This window comes from Phlebotomus papatasi, chromosome 2, assembly GCF_024763615.1.
Source record: "Phlebotomus papatasi isolate M1 chromosome 2, Ppap_2.1, whole genome shotgun sequence".
Classification (NCBI taxonomy): Eukaryota; Metazoa; Arthropoda; class Insecta; order Diptera; family Psychodidae; genus Phlebotomus; species Phlebotomus papatasi.
In genome coordinates this window covers 14,333,137-14,356,125 of record NC_077223.1, presented here as the reverse complement: position 1 = coordinate 14,356,125, position 22,989 = coordinate 14,333,137, and the positions used below count along the sequence as shown (strand labels likewise).

Below are 22,989 nucleotides of genomic sequence, written 5' to 3'. Positions count from 1 at the left end.
AAACCGAAAAAGGAGTAATTTCAGTGAAAATTGAAGAAACAGAAGCCCTTGTATAAGTTATTTATGTAAATAGAACACCCTGTGAATAGAAACAAGAGATGCTATAAAAGCACCAAAGAATACTATAAAACGAAATATTGCTGCGCGGGAATTTCAAAAGAATAAAAATATGACAAATTTACTTGAGAGTCTTTTTGTGGAATTGCAACCAGCACATTGGAGGTTATTAGGTTGTTTGGAAAAGATGATGAAACACTGGATGGATGACTTGACCGAAATGCATTTGAACGACACAGTCCGAAATCTTGCTCATCATTTGTGAGATCAGCACTTGCTATAAAAGCACAGAGTCTCCTAGATCCGAAAGCCTCCGTAATGTGGTTGTCGTTCCTCTCAGAGAATCTGTGTGCGCAGCTCATTTATACATAGTCTGTTTCAAAAATTCCATGCTGTCTGCAAGGTAGAATTACTCCCGTATTGTCCGGAACCGCTGAGGTGAGCGTGATTTTCTTTATTGATATACACGCGGTACTTCTCACGCAAAGAATAAAATCTTTTTTCGGAAGAACCAACAGGCTTTCTCAAATCCTTACGGATTGCTTTCCATACTTGCTCCTTGGCACGGATATTCCTGTATTGAAGCAATTTATTGTTCCACAGAATGGGTTTCTCCTGAATAATCGAGATTAAATGTCCGTCAGCTTGAGCTGAAACACAAGCAATATGTCACTTCTTTTGAATCGCGAAAAATTTATCAAAAGGCCTACTCATCGTCCACTCCGTCTCCGTGAAATTGGAACCTTTTGTCACCTTGGGCATATTAATTTTGAGTAACTCAGTACATTAATTAATAAATTCAGCAATAACTTGAGTTTATTTTGCGAAAAAACACTGACAAAATCACTGTCTCACTGACAAAATGCACTGACAAAAAACCATAAAAGCTCCAATTGAGGTTTGTGTCTAAACTATAAAAGCACACTGGGTGTGCATTTGACAATCTTTCCTCTCTCTCATATGCATATAGGGCCGAGTGTCAGAGGAAAAAGGATAGGTAGAAAACAAGAAAAGTAAACAATAAACAAATTTCATTGTGCGCTGGGCATTTACCGATGACACTGTAGCACTTTTAAATAAATAAAATCTTTATTGTCGCTGTAAATGTGATTTTTGTGAAGACCGCTTGGAGGCTGTCTTACCAGTTAGAGGGTTAAATCGCGCGCAATTCAACTGTGAGAAAGAGATAGAGACACAAATAACTCACTTGACAAACGTCTGGTGGCGCTGCGGTTGCAAAAAATCTCCGAAATGCGACAAAATATTTTCTTCTCTATTTTATCCTTATTAGCAGATCGTATCCCTTTTTGTAATATATACTTTTGCATTCCTTATTAACCAAAATAGTGTTGTACAAAAGGGTTTTTCTCAAACCTATCCTGAATTTTGGGACAGCTCAAAAGAATATGTGTCTTCCAGCTCAAAATTTCATCCTATTGTTTTTGTTGTAATATCGACAATTATTCACAATTAACCCGAATAACTGTATTCAACTACATTATTAAAAGTATTTTCTTGTAAAAATGACTTAACTCGAAGGAATTAAACAATTTTCACATTAAAAAAACTCTCATTTTCTCTACGTGAATTTTTGCGGCATTTCGAAGAATGCCTACAGGCACCACCAAATTCACTTCGGCTTTTCTTTTAGCTCAGAAGCCACACAAAGTTTTTCAATTTTTTAAGTAGTTTAATGTTCCATAACTCCTTGAAATTAAATCATTGAGTTAATGACTTATTTAAGTGCTTATTATGTACTCTTAATGTGTTAACTAGGTGCAAGACGGGACAACCGGGACAAGAGCGAATAGACGATCAGTTTCAGTTACATGAAAAAAATTCAAAAATTATCTACTCTGCAAACTTCACGTTGTGTAGATGCGCCTTAGCCTAAAAAAGTTTGAAAGAAGAAGAAGAAGTGTGTTGTCCGAGACTGGGCTGAAGATGAGAAAAACCCTGATTATGTGACTTTCCTGGCTGTGTACGTAAAAATAGTTAATTAAATCATCCCAGTCATTGGCAGGAGAATAGATGGATGGCATTGAAAAGTTCCAGAGGCTACAAATAGTGCAATAAAATGGATGAAGTTGTCTTCCGGATGGAGCAAAATTTGGAGGCTTTCCAGGTAGAAATCTTCTCCCAGGGCTATAAATCCTCAAGGAATCATCCTATTGAGATACAATGTGATAGTTATCAGAGTGTACATCCATATACATCTTTTTCTTGGCCTGGTGAATGGTATTATGTAACTAACCTCTCTTGAGAGGGAATTTCCTGGCACTATCCACCTGAAAACTATCTCATTTAGTGGCATTTTTCTTATTAGTGTGGTGTCTGTGCATCAATATTTCTAGGATCATGTAACACTGATCTTTTAGGGTGTAGCCTCATAATCTCCCGGACACAGTCACTAATAGTTTCTTCCATCAAACAATCCCACTCCCGGACTCCACATAAAGGTTCGAATGGGAATGGCGGCTGAGAGTGGGATGAGAATTGTTCGACAGGCATCGGATGAGGGCAGAAATATGGCACTGAGGGTAAACAATTTGTCTCTTAGCTTACCTTTTGGACTTCTTTCACAGAATCCTAAAATTCTTCCAGGCTCTGAGGGATCCCTCTTTCGATGGCGTGCGCAATTCCTTCCAGAGTATCTGGTCCAGCTGTCTTGAACTTCTTGAAAGGATAAGACACTCAGCAGTGGATATGGCAGATCCTAATTTCCTCTATGATCAACTCCAACTCTACTTCAGAGATGAGAGTAAGTTTTAGAGCTTTTTTTCCTTTCCAGGAAGTCCCTAAATCTTAAAATCTCAGTCTCTAGAAATAATATGTTCTTCGTGTGCGTGGGATTGGGTCTTGGGACAGCTGGAGGCTTTCTCTTGGGCCTCTGGCTAGCACGTCCCTCAGTCTCTGCTCCCGTTATGAAATCCATCTCATGCTCCTACTTTGGTGCCGCGGAAAGTGTCTCCCTGACCAGGGTATCAGTTCCACAGATGTTCTCAGACACAGATATCCTCATTCGTATTCGAGCAGCTTCGTTCCATCGACTGGATGAGCAAATAACCCGTGGCTATGGCAGAACTCTCCGGCGGATGATCAGCAACACTCCAGAAACTCCTCTGGTTCTGGGGCGCGCTGCCGCCGGGGTCGTTGAGGCTGTCGGCAGAGATTGTCGCAGTGGCCTAGAGATTGGGGATGAGGTAAAGGCAATTCCTTCCCAAGACGGTTCCCTCGATAATTCCAGGAAACTTGCAGGTATGGCTAGTGGCTCCCTGGTATGCTCCCGGAGTGGCTGCAGAGGTGGCTGTGGTGCCAGAAAGTCGCGTGGGAAGGAAACCCTTCATCACGGGTTTCGAGGGGGCTGCCAGCCTCCCTTACAGTGGCTGCGTGGCGATGGGGGCGCTCAAGCAGGCTGATCTGGGGGAACACAATTGCGCCGGGAAGCGCATTCTCGTGCAGGACGGATGCTCACCTGTGGGATGTGTCTTGACTCAACTGGCCAAGAAATGGGGAGCCACTGTAACAGCTACATGCTACGTGAGATCAGTTCCTGTCATCCGGGCTCTTGGTAAGTAAAAAATTCCTCAGCGAAAAACTCCTGGTTTGAATTATTGGCACATTATCTAATCTATTTTACTGAATTAATTCAAATCCTAATGTTAACCCTTTAACGACGAGACACTTTTTACGGACTGAAAATCAACAATAAAAATTAAACTGAGAAACATAATCAATAAGTCTTACATCTAATCTTGGAATGTCCAACAGAGTCTGATTCGGTGTATTTTGTGCTTCTATGAATGATAGGGACAAAAATAGCCCAAAAATTTAAGTAATTTTTCTGACAATACCAATGAATAATTTTTTTCGCTTTAATGAAAAGTATTACGTATAAGTATTGTAGTTTTTATTGCCAAAAGGGCTTTGTTTAAAAAAATATGGAAGAATAAAAAATAAATAAAATCATGAATTTGAGAATTTAAAATTTTGCCATTTTTGAGCTTAAATATTTACTAGGGTGGAATAACCGGCTATCGCCATGTTTAGGAAAAAATTAAATTCATTTAATCATAACTTTTGAATCCTTGTTACAAGATAAGTCAAATTTGACACAAAGTTACTTCGATGTATTGGCTCTAGATACGTGAAAACAATAATCCTAGAACATAACGCTGGACTACTTAAAAAACTGATTTTTATTAATAATGCAAAAATAACCACTTCGTCGCCATCTTTTACCACTTTTTGCCAGTTTAGTAACCACTTCTCACCACCCACTTGAAAAAGAACCACACTCGGTTATTTTAGGCAATGCTATGAAAAGAATACATTCACCATTTCTCTTTCCTTGTTATCACTTTATTATTACTCTCTTTAAATGATTTTTCTTCACTTTTATTTGAGAAATCAAATTATGGGGCTTTTGCACAAAGTAAACAATGCAGATTTGACAACAGAGAATGTACGAAGTGAAGTTAGCGTCGCCTATTGAATAGATATGGCGACAGGTGGTAAAATCAATTCCAGAATATTACCACTTCTCGCCATGCCTCATTTTTATACAAAAATAATATAAAATGAAATATTAATTGACTAAATACAAATTTTATGTATTCCATAAGTGCAATTAAATATTCAATAGACAAATTATTTACCCAAATAGGTATTTTTGGCCTGATGAAAATTTGACGACACTTAGTACATTTGGTAAGAGATGTTGGATTCGATGCACTTGCTTAAAATATTGCTCTAAAAAGTGATCAAAATCGTGAATCCAAAACGAATATTTATTATTTTTCGATTCTATGCGTAGAAGCAGAAACAATACAAAAAAATTGCGACTCATTTATTTCATAAATTGCGAAAAATAGCGATTTCAATGTAAGTGGCGAGAAGTGGGGCACTGGCGAGAACTGGTGATTCCACCCTACATAGGAAATAGCTAGAGACTTGCAAAAATTATTCTAGTTTAATTCAACCTTCTACTTTGCAATTATGTACAGACATAAGAAAAAAATAACTTTAGGTAGTCAGGAAAAATTATTTTCTTTATACGACACCGGTGTTCCAATCGTCCTTAAAGGGTTAATCATCTTTCTGGAGCGCTAAACATGATTTTTTTCTCCAATAACAATTTATTTATTGCATTTGTATCGTAGAGTTGATATTTGGTCTTTTAGTGTATAAGTCCCGCCCATTAAATAATTTTAGGCCACGCCTGTTTTAAGTATTAATATTTAAATAAAGTCAGAAATTCAAAATTTTAAATATTTAATATATTTGGTACACTAATTATCCTCATTTTTTCAAATATGTTATAAGTTGTATCCAAATGTTACGTCTATGGAAAAATAAGCCACGCCTATTTAGAGATCACGCCTACTTGTTGAAATGAACGTCACAGAGTAATTTTCAAATTTTATCAATTAGTATCTACGTGGAAAAATTGCAAAAACACGACATACAAATTACATTTTTTTAATTTCTTTTTCTAAAGGGGCGTGGCTTAAGTTTTGTAAAACTGACAATTATTCTGCAGTGACGCTAATAATTCAGGAAAATGAGAGACGGACTCCTTCCAGATGCGTGAGATCAGGGGTGTTCATCCTTTTTTTTGTTACAAACTTTACTTGCAACCCCGAAAGTTTTGAGAATTTTTTGTTTTGTTTTTATTCCTTGTTTTTAAAGGATTGTGACTCATCCGAAAACAATATTTCTAAATTTCTCTTCTAGTAAATATTTGTCCAAAATTTTATTTTTGTGCCCATTTAAAAAAAGCTAAAATGTAATGAAAGTATTTTCTGTAATATAGCAATGCTAATCATTAAAGGACAACAAGGATTTTTTTGATTAAATAAGTAAAAAAAAACGCATTTTTTCAAGTTACTTCAAATGTACACAGATTAAACCTAAAATTATGGTTTAGGTTCCGGTCAAAATCCGAAAGCCAAAATGTCGAAAAGGACAAAATCCGGATTGGTAAAATCCCCAAAAGCCGAAAAACTGTGTAGGTCGAACTGCAGAATAGCCAAAATCCAGAATAGGTAAAAATCCCGAAAGCCAAAATCACGGAAAGCCAAAATTCCGAATAAGCCAAAATCCAGAATGGGTCAAAATAGCGAAAGCCAAAATCCCGAACTCCAAAATCCCGAAATCTAAAATCCCCAAAAGCCGAAATCCCGAAGACCAAAATCCCGGAAGCCAACGTCCTGAAAGCTAAAATCTCGAATAGGCCAAAATCCTGAAAGACAAAATCTCGAAAAACCAAAAAGGCGAATGGGTCAAAATCTCGAAAAGCCAAAATCTCGATCAACAAAATTCCGAACTCGAAGATATTGAAATCCAAAATCCTGCATAGGCTAAAATCACGAAAGACTAAATTCTGAAAGAGCCAAAATCACGAGGCCAAAATCGCGGAAGGTAAAATTCAGAAAGCCAAAACCCCAAAAAGCTAGAATCCCGAATCACCTAATGTTTCGAAAAGACAAAATCCTGAAAGCCAAGATCCCGAAAAACCAAAATCCCAAAAAACCAAAAAGCCGTATGGGTCAAAATCTCGAAAAGCCAAAATCCAGATCACCAAAATTCCGAACTCCAAACCAAAATCCCGAATTGGCGAAATCCCAAAAGACAAAATTCAGAAAGCTGAAATACTGAAAAACCAAAATCCGGAATCGTCCAAAGTTCCTAAAAGACAAAATCCCGTATAGGCAAAAATCCCGTAAGACAAAATTCCGGAAGGGCTAAAATCTGGAATATTTCAAAGTGTTCTATTTAGCTGCTTCCGCGATTGCAATCGCGATTCCTGAGGGCCAAGGAAAATTTTCTGTGTTTTAGTAAATTATTCTACACATTATTCTCTTTAATAATTTCATCCCTGTCAGGATTTTGGCTTTCAGGATTTTGTAATTTTTGGATTTTTGCTTTTCGAGATTTTGGTCCATTCTGGATTTAGGCTATTTGGGATTTTAATCCATTCGGGATTTTGGCTCTTTCGGTATTTTGGCCCATTCGGGATTTTAACCCATTCGGGATTTTTGGCTATTCTGGATTTCAACCCATTTGGGATTTTGACTTTCAGGATTTTGGTCAGCACACCGTATGGATTATTTTTGTCTTAAACCTTAATTAAAACTACAATTTAATCCTTGTTAACCCGGCGTAAAATGGTAACAAATAGAAAATTTTGAAATTCGATATTTTCTAAGATTGAATCATTGTTCCAACATTGAATCAATTGTTCAAGATTGGCGTCAATCTTGAATCCTCTATTTAATTTTTTATCGACGAGATATCAATTTTGATTAATCTATTTTTAACTATGAAAAATCCGTTCGCAATACTTTTGTAGTGACAAAAAATTGCACTTTGTAATATTTAGGGGAAAGTCGTCTGCCTTTAAATGCAGCAGCCTTCAAATGTTGCGATTTTTTCGTTGTTCTCAAAAGCATAAATTATATTCTATTAACTATTAGGTAACTATCCATCATCCTCACAAATCATCAAAAAATGGAGAGCCTAGCTTCTATTTCCTAGATGGTAGATAAAAAAAATGAAAATGAGCTCTATACTGTAATTTTGATGTTCCACAAATCATGTGATTTTTCATAGTAAAAATCATTTTACAAATAAATCTTCCATTGTGACACATAGAAGGTTAATCAGGCTTAATATTTATGTTAATACATTTTGGTTCAGATGACACAATTTTTGTGGGTGGCAAAAATTTGCAAATATCACCCTGCAGCAGCCTTTAAATGCTAATGTCTTGTGCCTTTAAATCCTATCTTTCCATACATCAAAACATGTGAAATCGAACTCCTACTTTTCTCTGACGAACGTCATACAAATACTTATAACCTGCTATCTTGCTCCGGCCGGGATGATTCAAGTTGACAATTGTCAACTTCAATGGCTTTTTCTTCCAAATTTTCAAGTGCAAAACAGTGCTTCAGAAAAATGTGAAGAAAAGTTATTGTGTAATGTCTTTTGACTGCAGTGATGATTTTAGTGAGTGCGTTAGGCTTCAACCTAATCATTTATAGCCCATTTAGTTTTATTGATTCAATATTCTCAGTGAAAAAAAACATTTAAAGGTAGCTGCCTCGCGTTTGAAGGCAGACTATGCCAGCTGCCTTCATACAAATCGACATCACTTTTTTAATTTCCTCAGAGGGAAAAACTGAGGACTTGCAAGTGCTAAATAAGGTAATCATATACGCCGAATGAACAAGAGAATTTTTTGGTGTAGTAGAAAATAAAATCCAATTTGTGGATTCTTCAGAAAAAAATCTTAAATTTGGAACTCCATTTTTCGTTTGAAGGCAGACGACTTTCCCCTACTTGACTTTTTACGTTTACTTCATAAATGAAATTTTAGATTTTTCTGGAATATTGAAATAATGACCCCTTGACAATTACAAACACATTGGGAGCATTTTTGTTCAAAAATTGTTTTTTTTTTTTAAGGAAATTGTATGCAATGCTGTAGGTGGAAACGTCAAAATTCTGTCAAAAATGCAATTTTTGGCCAAAAATTGCTCTCAATGTGTAGAGAGGCCTTAAAAGAAAAATTAATTCGAGTTTTCCAGCTGGTTGCAAAAAATTTTCACGCAAAATTCCTTGACAGTCTAATGCCTTATGCCCTAGACAGACTTACGACTTAAGCCGAGAGACGGCTTAAAGTAATTATAATCAAAAATAATAATCAGATCACATTTCCATCAGTTTCTCACTCATTCATCTCTCGGTTTAAGCCAAGAAACGGCTTAGTGGTGAACTGATGAGAATTTAGTCAAATTATTATTTTGATTATACCTAATTACACTAAGCCGTCTCTTGGCTTAAATCGTAAGTGTGTCTAGGGCATAAAGACCTCTATACATTGGGAAGATTTTTTGTCAAAAATGCTTTTTTTTTTAAGGAAATTGCATGCAATGGAAACGTCAAAATTCTGTCAAAAATGTAATTTTTGATGAAAATTGCTCTTTAGGCTGGTAAAATTGTTTCAGAGCCAATCAGAAATGAGCTGGGTATCGTTTTTTCAGTTTGGGAAAAATTTAGAAAAAAAGGTTTTGTTATGCATCGTCCTCAAAATGTTTCCCCAAATGGCTTAATCGTCAATTCGTGAACTTGAACATGAGGTGGAGTTCCTAAAACATACAAAACACTGTGAGCAATGTCCTCGGGCTCTAGTAAAGGCAAATCTGGATATTGTTCAAGAAGTTCCTGCGGTACAATCGGAGTTTTCACATATCCCGGACTCACTGACGTCACTTTGATGTGATGCTTACTACGAATAAATTCTTGCCGATGGATTTCGGTCATTGCTGTTACGGCAAATTTACTTGGAATGTACATACTGCTCGGTGATAGTTGATCACTTGGAGGAATTGTATGGCCTAAGATGCTGTTAATGTGTATAATATGGGAATTCCTTCCGTGCTTCTCCATGGATTTGTAGGCTTCTCTAGTGCAGAAAACAATGCCCAGAATATTTGTATCAATCACATGACGCATAAAGCTCGAGTTATCTTTATCAAGGAGTCCTCCAAATTTCCCAGTTCCAGCATTGTTGATCAGGACATCAATCCCATTGAATTTCCTATCAATCTCTGCAAACACTGCGATTATTTCATCTTCTTTGGAAACATCGCATTTCACCGCATGAAGATTATTTTGGAGATTTTCAGGGAGATCTACTTTCAATTCATCAATTTTTTCAACTCTTCGAGCTAATCCAATTGTTATCATTCCTGACTTCGTGAGTTCTTTTGCAATAGAAGCCCCAATCCCTAAATATTGTAATAATTTCAATAATGGATGTTTCACGGATTATCTTTTGATTTTTCTACCTGAAGAAGCCCCAGTCACTACAGCCACTCTATTTTTCCACTGTTCCATTTTTTTCACTGGTTCATACGACGTCCAAAAAACGACTTGATGAATTATTAGAATATTCTTACATAAAATTGATGATAAAGATGTCGAGTGAAAAGCGAATTATGGACGACAAATTTCGGCTTTTTTTTGCGCAAGAAGATCTTGTTATCTTCTAAGTATCTAAGCTTTGGTCGTGTTGTAGCTTAACTTCTGTAATTTTACAAGCAGCGAGATTTTTGCGAAAATTTTAACTGAAGTTTGTATTATGTCTAAGACAGACTTACGACTTAGGGCAGAATCACATTGACAGTAAAATGCTCACCGTATTTCGTTAATTTAGGCATTTTCATTGTAATTCTTACGCAAATTCTCAATTACTTACCTTATCTCATATTCGGTGGCACTAGGTGAAAATAATATAAGAAAATTGAAGAAGTATACAACGAAAATGCGATAAACGGTAAGCAAAAAAACTATGATTAATTTCTCTTACAGTTTTTTTGCTCATCGTTTATCGAATTTTCGTTATATTTTTTCAATTTTTTTTATTATTATTTTTACATAGTACCACTGAGAATGAGATAAGGTAATACAGTAATGCAAAATTTGCGTAAGAATTGCAATGAAAATGTGTAAATTAATGAAATACGGTGAGGCTATGGCGAGCATTTTATTGTCAATGTGATTCTGCGCTTAACTCTTTCGTCTCTTGGGACTCTGAGTACCCAAAGCAGCATATGAATGTTCTGTGAAAAATAATGTTTTTTAATTATTCAGAACTGAGAAAAATTCTATTCTTGTGGATGATTATAAACTATAAGGGTGTCCAAATGCAAGATTTTTTTTTGTAGAACCTACTGAGCTTAGATATTTTTGATTAAAAAATGCTGCAAGCCAATTTCACAATTTTTTAATCAAAAATATCTAAGCTCAGGAATTAATTGAGGTCTTACAAAAAATATCTTACATTTGGACATCCTTATAGTTTGTAATCATCCACAAGAATAGGATTTTTATCAGTTCTGAATAATTAAAAAAACATTATTTTTCACAGAACATTCATATGCTGCTTTGTGTACTCAGAGTCCCAAAAGAGACGAAAGAGTTAAGCCAAAATACGGCTTTACGTAATTATAATCAAAATAATGATTAGACTAAATTCCTATCAATTTCCCATTAACTAAACCGTTTCTTGGCTTAAGCCGAAGAACTAATTAGTCAGAAACTGATGGAAATATAATCTGTAGAGGAATTCTGTAATTTTCGTGGCATTGTCATGTGTGAGTTCGAAGCCTGACAATGCCATTCCGGCTTTTTTTGTCATATCGTATGAGTTCGAAAATTCAATTCATTGATTTTTTAATGAAATCCCTACTTGATGATTTTATGAAAATACGGTACGTCTTAGTTGATTTGTTTACCAAAATTTACTGTCATTTCTCCTGGAAGGGAATTCTGTAACGCTCTGGCAATGCCATATGACACATTGGGTTCGAATCCTAGGAGAGCTTTTTCGAAAATGCGATTCTGTAGCTGTGATATTGTCATTTCAGCTCACGTGGCATTGTCAGATGTCACATATTTGAGATTTCTGGCAATTCAAATGACAATGAATTTTGTTAAACAAATCAACCAAGTCGTACTGTATTTTCATAAAATCATCAAGTAAAGGGATTTCATTAAAAATTCAATGAATTGCATTTTCGAACTCATATGATATGACAAAAAAAGTTTGAATGGCATTGTCAGATTTCGAACTCACGCGTGACAATGCCACCAGAATTACAGAATTCCCCTACTGATCATAATTTTTATTGTAATTTCGGTAATTTCCTTTAAGCCGTCTCCCGGTTTAAGTCGGAAGTCTGTCTAGGGCATTAGGATAAAATGGGATAATTTCAAGGGGTAACACATTTCGGGGAACTCGAGCCAATCTGACCAGGGAACCCACGGGGGACCCGGGGAACTCAGGGAACCCATATATATATTTAGGGAACCCGGGGAACCCACACTGAGAAAAATGGGGGTGCGATTAACTTTTTTTTCCTCATAACTTTAACACTTTTTAGGTGTAAAAATATATCAACATTTTTTAAGGGTAAATTAACATTGAAAAGGGTAACTTTAACCCCTACTACACCTAAAAAGCATAATATTTACACCGATTTCGGATCAATACTGCAGGGTAAAATAAACATTGCAGGAATGTTATTTTAACATATTCGGATTTCTCTAACTAAGTGCATGTATTTTTTCAGGGAACCCGGAGAAGTCTTATATTTTTTTAGGGAACTCGCGGGGAACTCAGGGAACCCATACATTTTTTTCGGGGAACCGAGAACTCAAGCCACTCTATTTTCTTAAGAATAACCCCTCTGTTTTGTACATTGAGAAAAAAAAGAGGGTGCGATTAACTTTTTTTCGTCATAACTTTAACACTTTGGGTGTAAAAATATATCAACATTTTTTAATGTTAATTTTACACCATATAAGGGTAAAATCAACATGAAAGAAGGGTAACTTTAACCTTCAATACACCTAAAAAGGGTAATATTTACACCGATTTTGGATCAACACTGCAGGGTAAAATTAACATTTCCGGAATGTTATTTTAACTTTTTCGGATTTCTCTCAGTGTACGTTTTGTATCAGGAAAAGAAAAAAAAATCATGAAAAAAACTTCCTTTTTTCTCATTCGTCTTTTTCTTCTATTTCCTTTTCTTATATTTTTCTTTTGGCAGGCAAAATTATTTAGATAAAAAAATGCAATCCAATCAATTAAATAAATTGATAAAAATTTAAAAACAAAATGCACAATAATTCTATTTATTTTTAATGTGCCAATAATTTTCAGCAGGACTTTTATAAATGATTTTTTTTACTCACCAATTGGATGATTTTTTCATGTCTTTGCCACACAAAAAAAATCAAGAGGAACAAGGTTGATTTATTATCTTTAAACACTTTTCTTTGAAGGTTCTGACCATTTCTATCTCCCCTTTCCTCTTTGTTTTGCAGGAGCTGATGATGTTATCACTCTGAGAGGCGAAAGTCCCTCTGATGGCCTCTTCCTGTCCACCGACTCGAGCCTGGTGGAGAAATTTAACCTCAGCCATGCTCTGGCCACTCGCGAAGTCACCTTCGATGTCATCTTCTTCACCACATTCGTCAGCTACGACAAGAGTTTCCTGCACAAGTACCTGTCACCGGGCGGAAGGATCATTGACACGTGCGAAATGCCGCTGCTGTCGGATGATTTGGGTTTTCTGGGCAGGTGCTTTCTATCGTGCTTTGTGGCTCTGAGACGATTTGCCGGATGGGTGATACGAAGTCCACCAGATTGGGGTGGTCCCCATCTGTGTCACCTCACCCTCGACAGACTTGCTGGCTATGTCAATGAGGGCCTGCTGCAGACTGTTGTGGACCAGGTGTTCACTCCTGAGGATGCTCAGCGTGCCATCGAACACATTTGCAGTGAAAAAGCCATTGGGAGCACCATTGTAACTTTCCGGGACAGCAAATAATGTGCATTGGTGTTTTGTGTTCAAATAAAAAAAAAGGATTCTTGATGCTATTAGGACCAATTTAGCAAAGATCCAAAAAGAAAAAATTGTTGAAAGGACAAATAAAAGTCGTGTTTTAAATGTACAGAAGAAATGTGTCTCTTTCTTCAATCTTACGCATATTTATTTTTTTTTTTGTTTTATTTAGAAAGAATTGTTGGAAAACTCGCATCCTGTTTATTTCTTCTTGGGTTCTTCCTCCTCTTCTTCACCACCTTCCCCCTCTTCATCCTCCTCACGATCATTCTCCCCCTCGAAGCGAATTCCCTCCTCATCGCCCTCCTCGTCATCGCCCGCAATCTCGGCATTCTCCTGCTCAGCACGCTCCAGGCGCCGCGCCAAATCAGCCTCGTCGATCGCTGTGACGACTTTAGGAGGCATTTGCACATTGAAGACACCGCCCAATTCCGTAATTGTCTCCTTGATCTTGTCAATCGCCACCTCTAATGCCTTCAGACCATCTGCTTTCTCTGGCGTAGATGTCGTCATCACTTGAAGAGAAAAAATCCATTTTGATTTGAAAAACAATCAGACGACAATCATTAAAAATCCAAATATTCCAGCTCGTTTTTTTTTCTTCTTGAATTCAAGGAACCCATCAGGACAATGACTAAAAAATGTCTTTCTTCCAGTCATTCACATTTATAAAACTATTTTTTTGTAGAGCTAGAGATTATTTTTTGTCGTAGAATCTGAGATAAGAATAACAGTTTACTCTATTTTACCAGGAAACCCACAGGACTTTACTTTTCGAAATTAATGTATTCTTTACTTTTTGTCCTTCACAAAATCCCTTGTAATAAAATAGGGATAGCAAAGCATCCCAGGCTTTGCAAATTGCCCGAACTCATGACTTAGACGGGCTTCAGACCTAAGACTTAGCCATAAGGCTTAACTTCTTTAAATAGTTATCAGTCGAAAATTTTTGGAAAATTTTGACTTAGAAATGGACTAGAAGGGGAATTAATCTATTTGAATCAAAAAAACAAATCAAATTGGTTGCTATTTAGGATATTGAGACCTTCGGAAACTAGGCTAAACCTATAGTCTGGAGACTGTCTAAGGCTTAGCCATATGGCTAAATTCTTTTATTTCTTATCAGTCAAGATTTTTCTTTTGGAAAATATGACTTAGCATTGAATATTATGGATAAATAAAGATCTGCACAGAAAAAAAAATATTTTGTAAAAATGTTCGTAAATGTTTGTGAATTTCTATGGGGGAGTTACGAAATACTCGTGAATTGTATAGCCCACAAACAAGTTCGTAAAAGTTTGTACTTTTTTCACAAACATTGTTCGCAACATGATCATTTGACGAACATTTTTTATACTTTTACAAACATTTGTTCTTAAATGTTCGTAAACACATAAAAAATGTTCGTAAAATTTTGTCATTTGTTCGTAAATGTTCGTAAAATGTTCGACAGGACAACAAACATTTACGAACAAATGACAAAATTTTACGAACATTTAAATATGGTGTAAATGTTATGCTTTTTAGGTATGTTTGGAGTTAATGTTACCCTTTTTCATGTTAATTTTACATTTAAAAAGGTGTAAAATTAACATATAAAAATGTTGATATATTTTTACACCAAAAAAGTGTTAAAATTACGAGGAAAAAAAATTAATCGCACCCCGTTTTTTCTCAGTGTTGGGAATTTCTCTAAAACATCCAAAAAATGAAAAAAAAAATCGCACGACGCGTTTTTGATCAGTCCCAGTCCCAAAGAACATGGTTTTGGAGGGAAAGGAAAGAGGTGGGATGGGAACGACTGCGGAGAGGGAGTGCCCCGAAGGTCCTAAGTCTCTATCTCTAACTGTTTGGCCTCTAGAGCTGGTGATAATCTAACGTACAGACACACAAACACTAGTTTTTCGAATAGCCCAACTTAAATAAAGGTTGCTGAATATTTTTTAAGAAGCGTATTCAGTAGGAAATAAAATTATTATATACTTCTATACACTACAAAACTACATTTTTAAACTTAGTTTATCGAATATTCCTGGTACTCCGAATGCTCCGAATCGGATTCACTCACTGGCAATGTTTTTTGGATGTCTATAAGTAATTTCACAGTACAGTAGACTCTCTCTCAATTGGGCATTTGGGCCAAAATGTCATCCGTTTTATCGATAGATTTGGGCGTCAAAGCCTTTGTAAATTCCACAAAAAGCGCTCAATTATAAAGAATCACGATAAAATAAGAAGAACTACAGCGAATTTGAACAAATTTGCTTTAAAATCAAACGTGAGAATCGTCAACAAAATTTTGCGCCTGATTGAAAAAGAACCAATTAAGCGAGAGTCTACTGTACGTTAAATTAGAGAAGATTAGGGGAACCGAGGTGGAATTAGGCAGTAAGTTGTACTAGTTTTTCTTGGTTAAAAAAAAAGGTGGCTAAGCTTCCCAGCTATGCGGAATTCTCAAACTCACGATATAGAGCTCTCCGTGAATTACTAGCGATTAAATCGATTCATAAATTGTAAAAGCATTTCAAAATCAAACATTAGGGAATAGGGTTTAGGGAAAGTGATCATTCTAGTCTAGAATGTTCTGGCATGAGTTACAAACATACGAAAAAACAAAAAATGTAAATACGAGAAAGATAAGTAATTTACGGATTATATCAAGATTTTTCCAAATAATCAAAATTTCACCAAATCGGTTAAAAAGTATGCCCGCTAGACTATTTAAACTTTGAGCATCAAAAATTCAAGATGGCCTTTTTTATGTCATACACTGAGAAAAAAGAGGGTGCGATTAACTTTTTTTCCTCAGAACTTTAACATTTTTTAGGTGTAAAAATATATCAACACTTTAATGCTAATTTCACATCTTTTTATGGTTAAAATTAACACGAAAAGGGTAACTTAACCCCTAATACACCTAAAAAGGGTAATATTTACACCGAATTCGGATCAATACTGCAGGGTAAAATTAACATTTTTAAGTAATTTACGGATTATATCAAGATTTTTCCAAATAATCAAAATTTCACCAAATCGGTTAAAAAGTATGCCCGCTAGACTATTTAAACTTTGAGCATCAAAAATTCAAGATGGCCTTTTTTATGTCATACACTGAGAAAAAAGAGGGTGCGATTAACTTTTTTTCCTCAGAACTTTAACATTTTTTAGGTGTAAAAATATATCAACACTTTAATGCTAATTTCACATCTTTTTATGGTTAAAATTAACACGAAAAGGGTCGGAATATTATTTTAACTTTTCCGGATTTCTCTCAGTGTAGGAATGTTTGGACGAAATGTTCACTTGGACTATCTGCAAAATAAATCCAAAAATAAAGGAATCGTTGGAGCCGCTTTTGAAGAAAAAAAATACATGGTTTTGGAAGTGACGGAGGAGAGTGGGAATAAAAATCATAATAATGTTCCTTGGGCCGACCTTATAGAGGGTCATCCGAATATCAGAAGTTCATATCTCTTACCGTTTGGCCTCTAGATGGGTAACAAGTATTTCGGACAGAAAAAAAGAATGTTTTAAAAATTTGGTCATTTACGGGTACTTAACCCTTTAAGGACGATTGGAACACCGGTGTCCCATAAAGAAAATAATTTTTCCTGACTACCCAAAGTTATTTTTTCTTATGTCTGTACATAATTGTAAAGTAAAAGGTTGAAGGAATCTAGAATATTTTTTGCAAGTCTCTAGATATTTGCTATGTTAGGAAATATTTGAGCTCAAAAACAGCGAATTTTTAAATTCTCAAATTCATAATTGATTTTATTTATTTTTTATACTACCAATTTTTTTTATCAAAACTCTTTTGGCAATAAAAACTACAATACTCATACGTAATATTTTTCATTAAAGCGAAAAATATTATTCATTGGTATTGTCAGAAAAATTACTTAAATTTTTGGGCTATTTTTGTCCCTATCGTTCATAGAAGCACAAAATACACCGAATCAGACTCTTTTGGACTTTATAAGGTTAGATGTAAGACTTATCATTGATTATGTTTCTCAGTTTAATTTTTAATGTTGATTTTCAGTCAGTAAAAAGTGAAGATGCAATCGAATTGAAAATTTCAAGACCTTTCCAAAAAATCCAAATTTATACAAATCGATTGAACCAGTAGTAAAAATTTTTTTCTTCGAAAATTCAAGAGGTTTGTTTGGACGAAATTTTCGCCTCGACCACCTCCAAAAATTATCTTTAATTTCTTCCGGTTTTCGTAAGAAAATTGTCTTCTTCTCAAAACCAAAAAGACTGTTTGTTTTTCAATTTTTAAGCTACAGTTTAATGATGGACTAAAAGGGTACTACCTCCTGGACTAAAAGCTCAAAAATTTAATAAAACATATCTTTTTTTTAATTTTTTCAACTATCATTTTTCCTCAATGAGTCAAATAAATTAGTTTTGCAGAGTACAAAAAGTGAAAGTCTTCTGTCATGCTAATAATCTTTTTACTGTATGAATTTAAATTTCAAATTTTACCTGAGTTAAAATGCAATTAAATGGCAATAAGTTGAAAGTGACCAGAATGACTTCAGGAGAAACGATAACCGAAGGAAAAGTGTAAAAGACTCACCATAGAGCGGCGGTGCGATGAGATTAATCTTAATGGGCAGTTCCTCCGTGGACAATTCCAATCCGGACCTCAGGGCCTCCTTGACAGCATCAATTCCTTCATATCCATAGCATGCACATTCAATATCCGCACGAATCTTCACGGGCTGCGACGTCAGCTTTCGCTTAATATTGTCCAGAAGCACGTCCAGCGTCCGTTCCTCCAGTCCACATTCCGCCAGGATGCTGGGATCCACGACAGCTTGCTTGAAGATATCAAAAGCATGCGCTTTGCTCTTGTATTTCTCCTCAAAGTGCCACGCTGTCTTCTGGTAGAGATCCTCCAGTTGATCGTCAGACTCAAAATTCAGGATATCCGCTACATGGCGCAAAATTGAATTAACTGCCTTGGCCTTTGAGAATCTCTCTGTGCACTTCTCCACATCCTCCACGGACACTCGTCGCTTGGACAGATCAATGTAGCCCTTATCCTTGTCCACTCTGATCACCACAGCAGGTTCCGTCTTTCCCACCCGGATCAATTTATTGATTGAACGAATGCGTCGTCTAGAGAGCTCTGACAGCAATATCATACCTTCGATGTTGTTGTATTCCAAGAGATACACATAGGCTCCCATTTCGGCTATTGAACGTACATTGACCATCACGACATCCTCCACCTGAAAACAAATAAAAGCATTGAGAATTCCTGCTGCAAAGACATCCGGAATATTGCAAACATATGCAATATCTCTGGCCTACTTTTTTCTGCTTCTTACTTAATTTACGAGCAACTAATATTAATAAAAGTACATTGAAACACTAAATACTAACCTCAGGATATTTATCCTTGTAGAATCTACACGACAGGACCATTTTTGTGGAATTTTGAGACTGAAATGCAACAAAAAGAAACTGTGAGGTTATGTTGATGGGGACTTCTCTGAAAACACCCAATATTTCTACCTCCCAAAACAATGTAAAATCTCAAGTTACACCAAAAATTTTGCACTTATCTCTGAACTAAGGATATCAGGAATTGGCTTAATGCAAAAACTCACCTTTTCTCACGCAATTTCTAGGTAAAAACACGAAAATTCTTAGGGCAAAGCACCACGAATACACATGTGGCAACCGGGCGAATGTCAACTGAAAATTGCCGCTTGGTGCACTGTAGTCGCCCTCCACTTCAAAATGGGTTTCTAGCAGTTTTGAAAAGTAACGGACAAGAGCTCGTGGTGTGAATTTTGTTGTTTTTGTTCAATTTTTTCTTGAGATTTTAGGGATTTTAGCAATCTTTCTTCAATTAAAAAGATAAATAAAGATATTACTATGTGGTGTGCAAAATCTTTAGACAACCATTGCAAATTTGCAATTATTAAATACGTATTTTTCTTTAAGATCCATTATCTTAAAATTTATGAGAGGGTCAAGTAAAAAGTTCTGAGCACTTTATGTTTTATTTTGAAGGTGAAATTAACATACAGTACGACTCCAATAGAGTCCACATATTTGATTCTTATATACCTGCAATATTTTAACCCTTTAACGACGAGACAGTTTTCGCTGACCGAAAATCAGCAATAAAAATGAAACCGATAAACAAAATCAGTAAAAGGTCTTATATCTAACCTTAGAAAATCTAACAGAGTCTGATACGGTGTACTTTTTATCTCTATAACCGATAGGGTCAAAAATAGCCCAAAAATTCAAGTAACATTTCTGACAATATTAATGAATGATACTTTTTACTATAACGAAAAATATTATGTTTGAATATTGTAATTTCTTTTTCCAAAACCGTTTTGATTAAAAAAAAATTGTAAGTATATAAAATAATTAAAATCAATTTTTATTATGAGAATTTAAAAATTCGTCATTTTTGAGCTTAAATATTTATTATATAGCAAATAGCTAGGGACTTGCAAAAAATATCCTAGATTCCTTCAACGCTTCTACTTTGCAATGACGTACAAACATTACAAAAAATAATTTTAGATATAGTCAGGAAAAATAATTTTCTTTATGGGACTCCGGTGTTCCAATCGTCCTTAAAGGGTTAAGTTATAAATTGTTGTAGTTACTATTTCACTCGTAAAAAATTGTCTCTGATTCATATACTTAACAAAAGTCGTTTAAAAGTTAGCACTAAACCTGGAATTTCACATAATTTTTACGATGTTTAAAATTTTCAGGGGTTGACTCTTTTGTAGTCGTTCTGTAGTTAGAATTATCTGAATTAAATCAAATATTCTTCCCTAGTCCCCGGCGAGTGGCCTTCAAAGTTGAAGCCAATTTCTTACTTTCACATACAAATGCGTATGGGCATTTTCCTGCACTCGTGATCGTTATGCTAAATATTTAAAAAGTGAGAAGTTTTTCCGTATTATAAGATACCTTTCCGTATGGAGGGATAAATATACTAAATTTTTGTTTAAGTAAATTTTTTCCTTGGAGCACTGTGAGCTGAGTCCGAGATCAATTTAACTGGCTTAAAATAGCTCCATATAAAAAGGCCAACATGCCAGGCGCTTGATTCTTCCATTTTGATAGCAATTTCATAATTTCACGATTGAAGAAGTCATCGTCTCCAGGGGGAAGTGGGACACCTTTGAATTGGGGCAGCTTTAAAATAGAGCTAACATAGTATAATTTATTTAATATGATGTAATTTAGCTCCACAAAGCACTTGTAAAGCTAAAATACACCATGATAAGGCGTATAAGGCTGATAAGGGTGATAATCGCCTGGTTCCAGGTCTGAACTATACGACGGATACGCGGTGGAACCTCCCATCAAAGCTCTCGGGGCTTCTGGTACGTCGTTAAAAATGTGTGTGGTCTGGCGATGTCTTGAAGGAACACAAGACTTCTTATTGTCCAATTCTGAGCGCTTCCGGTCGATTACCTACATCAATCTGTTATTGACAATAGATATCCGATTTGAGCATCTGGCTAGTGTCAGTGGGCCGTAGCTCATAGTGGATGATAACCATGATTCCCTCCCTATTCCATCAAACACACAGTAAAACCGTTTTGGTGTCTTTGGCCATTAATCCGGGTTTGGCGATTGTTTGTACCGGTTATGCTAGGACCACGATTTTTTTTTTAACTGTTGGACCCATTTTTATCGCCAGTTATCATTCGTTTCAAAATTCGGTTGCTGTTATTGCTTTTCAGTATAATGTAAAGGATCGCGGACATCAATTCGGTCCAAAAAGTTCTTTCGCAACAATTCGTGTGGCCTCCCTACATCTAGCTTCTTCGTGAAACCAACCTTAAGCTATCTACACACTAGGTAAATTATTGCAATAATAACATTTCAAAGTGACATTCAAATAAAACTTCAATACTGAAAAGAATATTGAAAGCAATATTTCAATATTCGCCTACACAATGAACAAATTGACTTCAATATTACAACTTATTAAAATACCATTCTGGTCAATGATTCAGTTCCTTTCAAACATCGAAAAACTCTTGGAATTATCATGTTTATGAACAGGAAGACATCTCAGAATATCATTGTAGACAGGACTAGAGATTCTGCTGGTTAGGACTTCTCCCCTACTTCCTCCAGAAAATCACATATTTTCTGGGATTTTTCTGTATTTTGTCAAGAACACCCGAAATATCCAAGTTGGTCAGAAGATTTGTCCTGGTCCCTCCAGGAAATCATAGATCTTCTGGAATTTTCTTCTGTATTTTGTCAAGAACACCCAAAATATCCAAGTTAATCAAAAGATTTCTCCAGGTTTCTCCAGGAAATCACAGATCTTCTGGGATCTATGGAACCAAGAGAAATCTTCTGACCAACTTGGGTATTTTGGGTCTTCTTGACAAAATACAGAAGAAAATCCCAGAAGATCTGTGATGTTCTGGATGAAGAAGATTCTTGACCATTAAAAAAATATTGAGGGAAATATCAAATCAATTTGATATTTAGAATTTCTTTCAAATTTTATTTCAATGTAACTTTGAAAATTTTTATTGACATTATTTGGCATAGTGTGTAGCCATTCAAAATAATGAAATAAAATATTGAAAAAATGCTCCATATTGAAACTTTTATATCAATAAGTCTTTGCAATGTGGAGGCAATCCTTGTCAATATTGGATATTGAAAAGAAATACTGCAATAACTTTTGTCTAGTGTATAGCTAGCTTTATGCAAATGGTTCCAAACTGTTTTCCCGCTAATCTTCCGTTCTTGGACAAAAGAATAAGTGCTCGTGTGCTGGTCCAACACAACGAATTCAACGATTTCTATGAGTTTATCGACATTTTCGGCAATTGGGCTTACTAGGAGTGTACCTTATCTTTGTCATCCATTTTCCCAGAACGGAATCGTTTGAACCGCCTCTTTGCTGTTGCATCTGATACTGTATTTGGTGCACAAACCAAAGCCTCAGAAAATGCCTGAGAACTTTTTACCTGACCTAATATTTTTTTTTTAGTTTTTAGTAAATTATAAAATGTTTTTCATTTTCTGAAATGTCTTAGTTCCAGAATTGAAAACATTCATTCCCAAAACCAATTTTACATTAATTAATATGCAAAAACCCTTTTACCAAATCTAGCAAAATTAATGAGTTTATTTCCAAAGTTAATAGCAATAAGCTTTAGTTAATAAGTGTAAGAGTTGAAAAATTAAACAAAAACCAATGTTTAAAAATAGACATGCGATATTTCTGATATACAACTATTGATTTATTTCAAATTGAGAAATCGATGTCGAGTTTTGATTAAATATTTCATCTCATAAAATATTTAGTTCTCGATCCGTGTTCTCTGATTGGCCAGTGCTCAAAAGTATATTCAAAGGATTGAAAGCTCTAGCTCTAGCCAATCAGAAAATACGATAAACCCAAAATATTTGACGAGATTAAATATTTCATTGAAATGGCAAAATCAAGGAGTTTAATTACCCATATTACCAATTATTA

At 35.4% G+C, this 22,989-nt stretch overlaps 3 protein-coding genes across 5 annotated transcripts; 1 reads left to right on the top strand and 2 right to left on the bottom strand.

Moving 5' to 3' along the window:
- The first annotated feature begins 1,944 nt into the window (after positions 1-1,944).
- On the top strand, positions 1,945-13,599 carry LOC129802673 (reticulon-4-interacting protein 1, mitochondrial-like). Of its 3 annotated transcripts, none has more exons than XM_055848670.1 (6): positions 1,945-2,182; positions 2,517-2,597; positions 2,662-2,818; positions 2,875-3,260; positions 3,316-3,628; positions 12,961-13,599. In XM_055848670.1, exons 1-6 carry the CDS (start codon positions 2,135-2,137, stop codon positions 13,464-13,466), a joined length of 1,491 nt encoding a protein of 496 aa, XP_055704645.1. In that variant the 5' UTR covers positions 1,945-2,134; the 3' UTR covers positions 13,467-13,599. The 3 variants fall into 3 exon arrangements, with proteins under 3 accessions (XP_055704645.1, XP_055704646.1, XP_055704647.1); XM_055848671.1 differs by having other exon boundaries at positions 2,117-2,182; positions 2,436-2,597; XM_055848672.1 differs by having other exon boundaries at positions 2,118-2,182; positions 2,412-2,597.
- LOC129802675 (farnesol dehydrogenase-like) lies at positions 9,131-10,213 on the bottom strand. Its single transcript, XM_055848674.1, has 2 exons — positions 9,915-10,213; positions 9,131-9,854 (listed from the first exon to the last, which is right to left on the bottom strand). Exons 1-2 carry the CDS (start codon positions 9,961-9,963, stop codon positions 9,151-9,153), a joined length of 753 nt encoding a protein of 250 aa, XP_055704649.1. The 5' UTR covers positions 9,964-10,213; the 3' UTR covers positions 9,131-9,150.
- Positions 13,580-21,588, bottom strand: LOC129802674 (eukaryotic translation initiation factor 2 subunit 1). The gene is made up of 4 exons (XM_055848673.1): positions 19,106-21,588; positions 18,879-18,938; positions 18,067-18,724; positions 13,580-13,996 (listed from the first exon to the last, which is right to left on the bottom strand). The coding sequence occupies exons 2-4, from the start codon at positions 18,918-18,920 to the stop codon at positions 13,683-13,685; spliced, it is 1,014 nt and encodes a 337-aa protein (XP_055704648.1). The 5' UTR covers positions 18,921-18,938; positions 19,106-21,588; the 3' UTR covers positions 13,580-13,682.
- Positions 21,589-22,989: the final 1,401 nt, after the last annotated feature.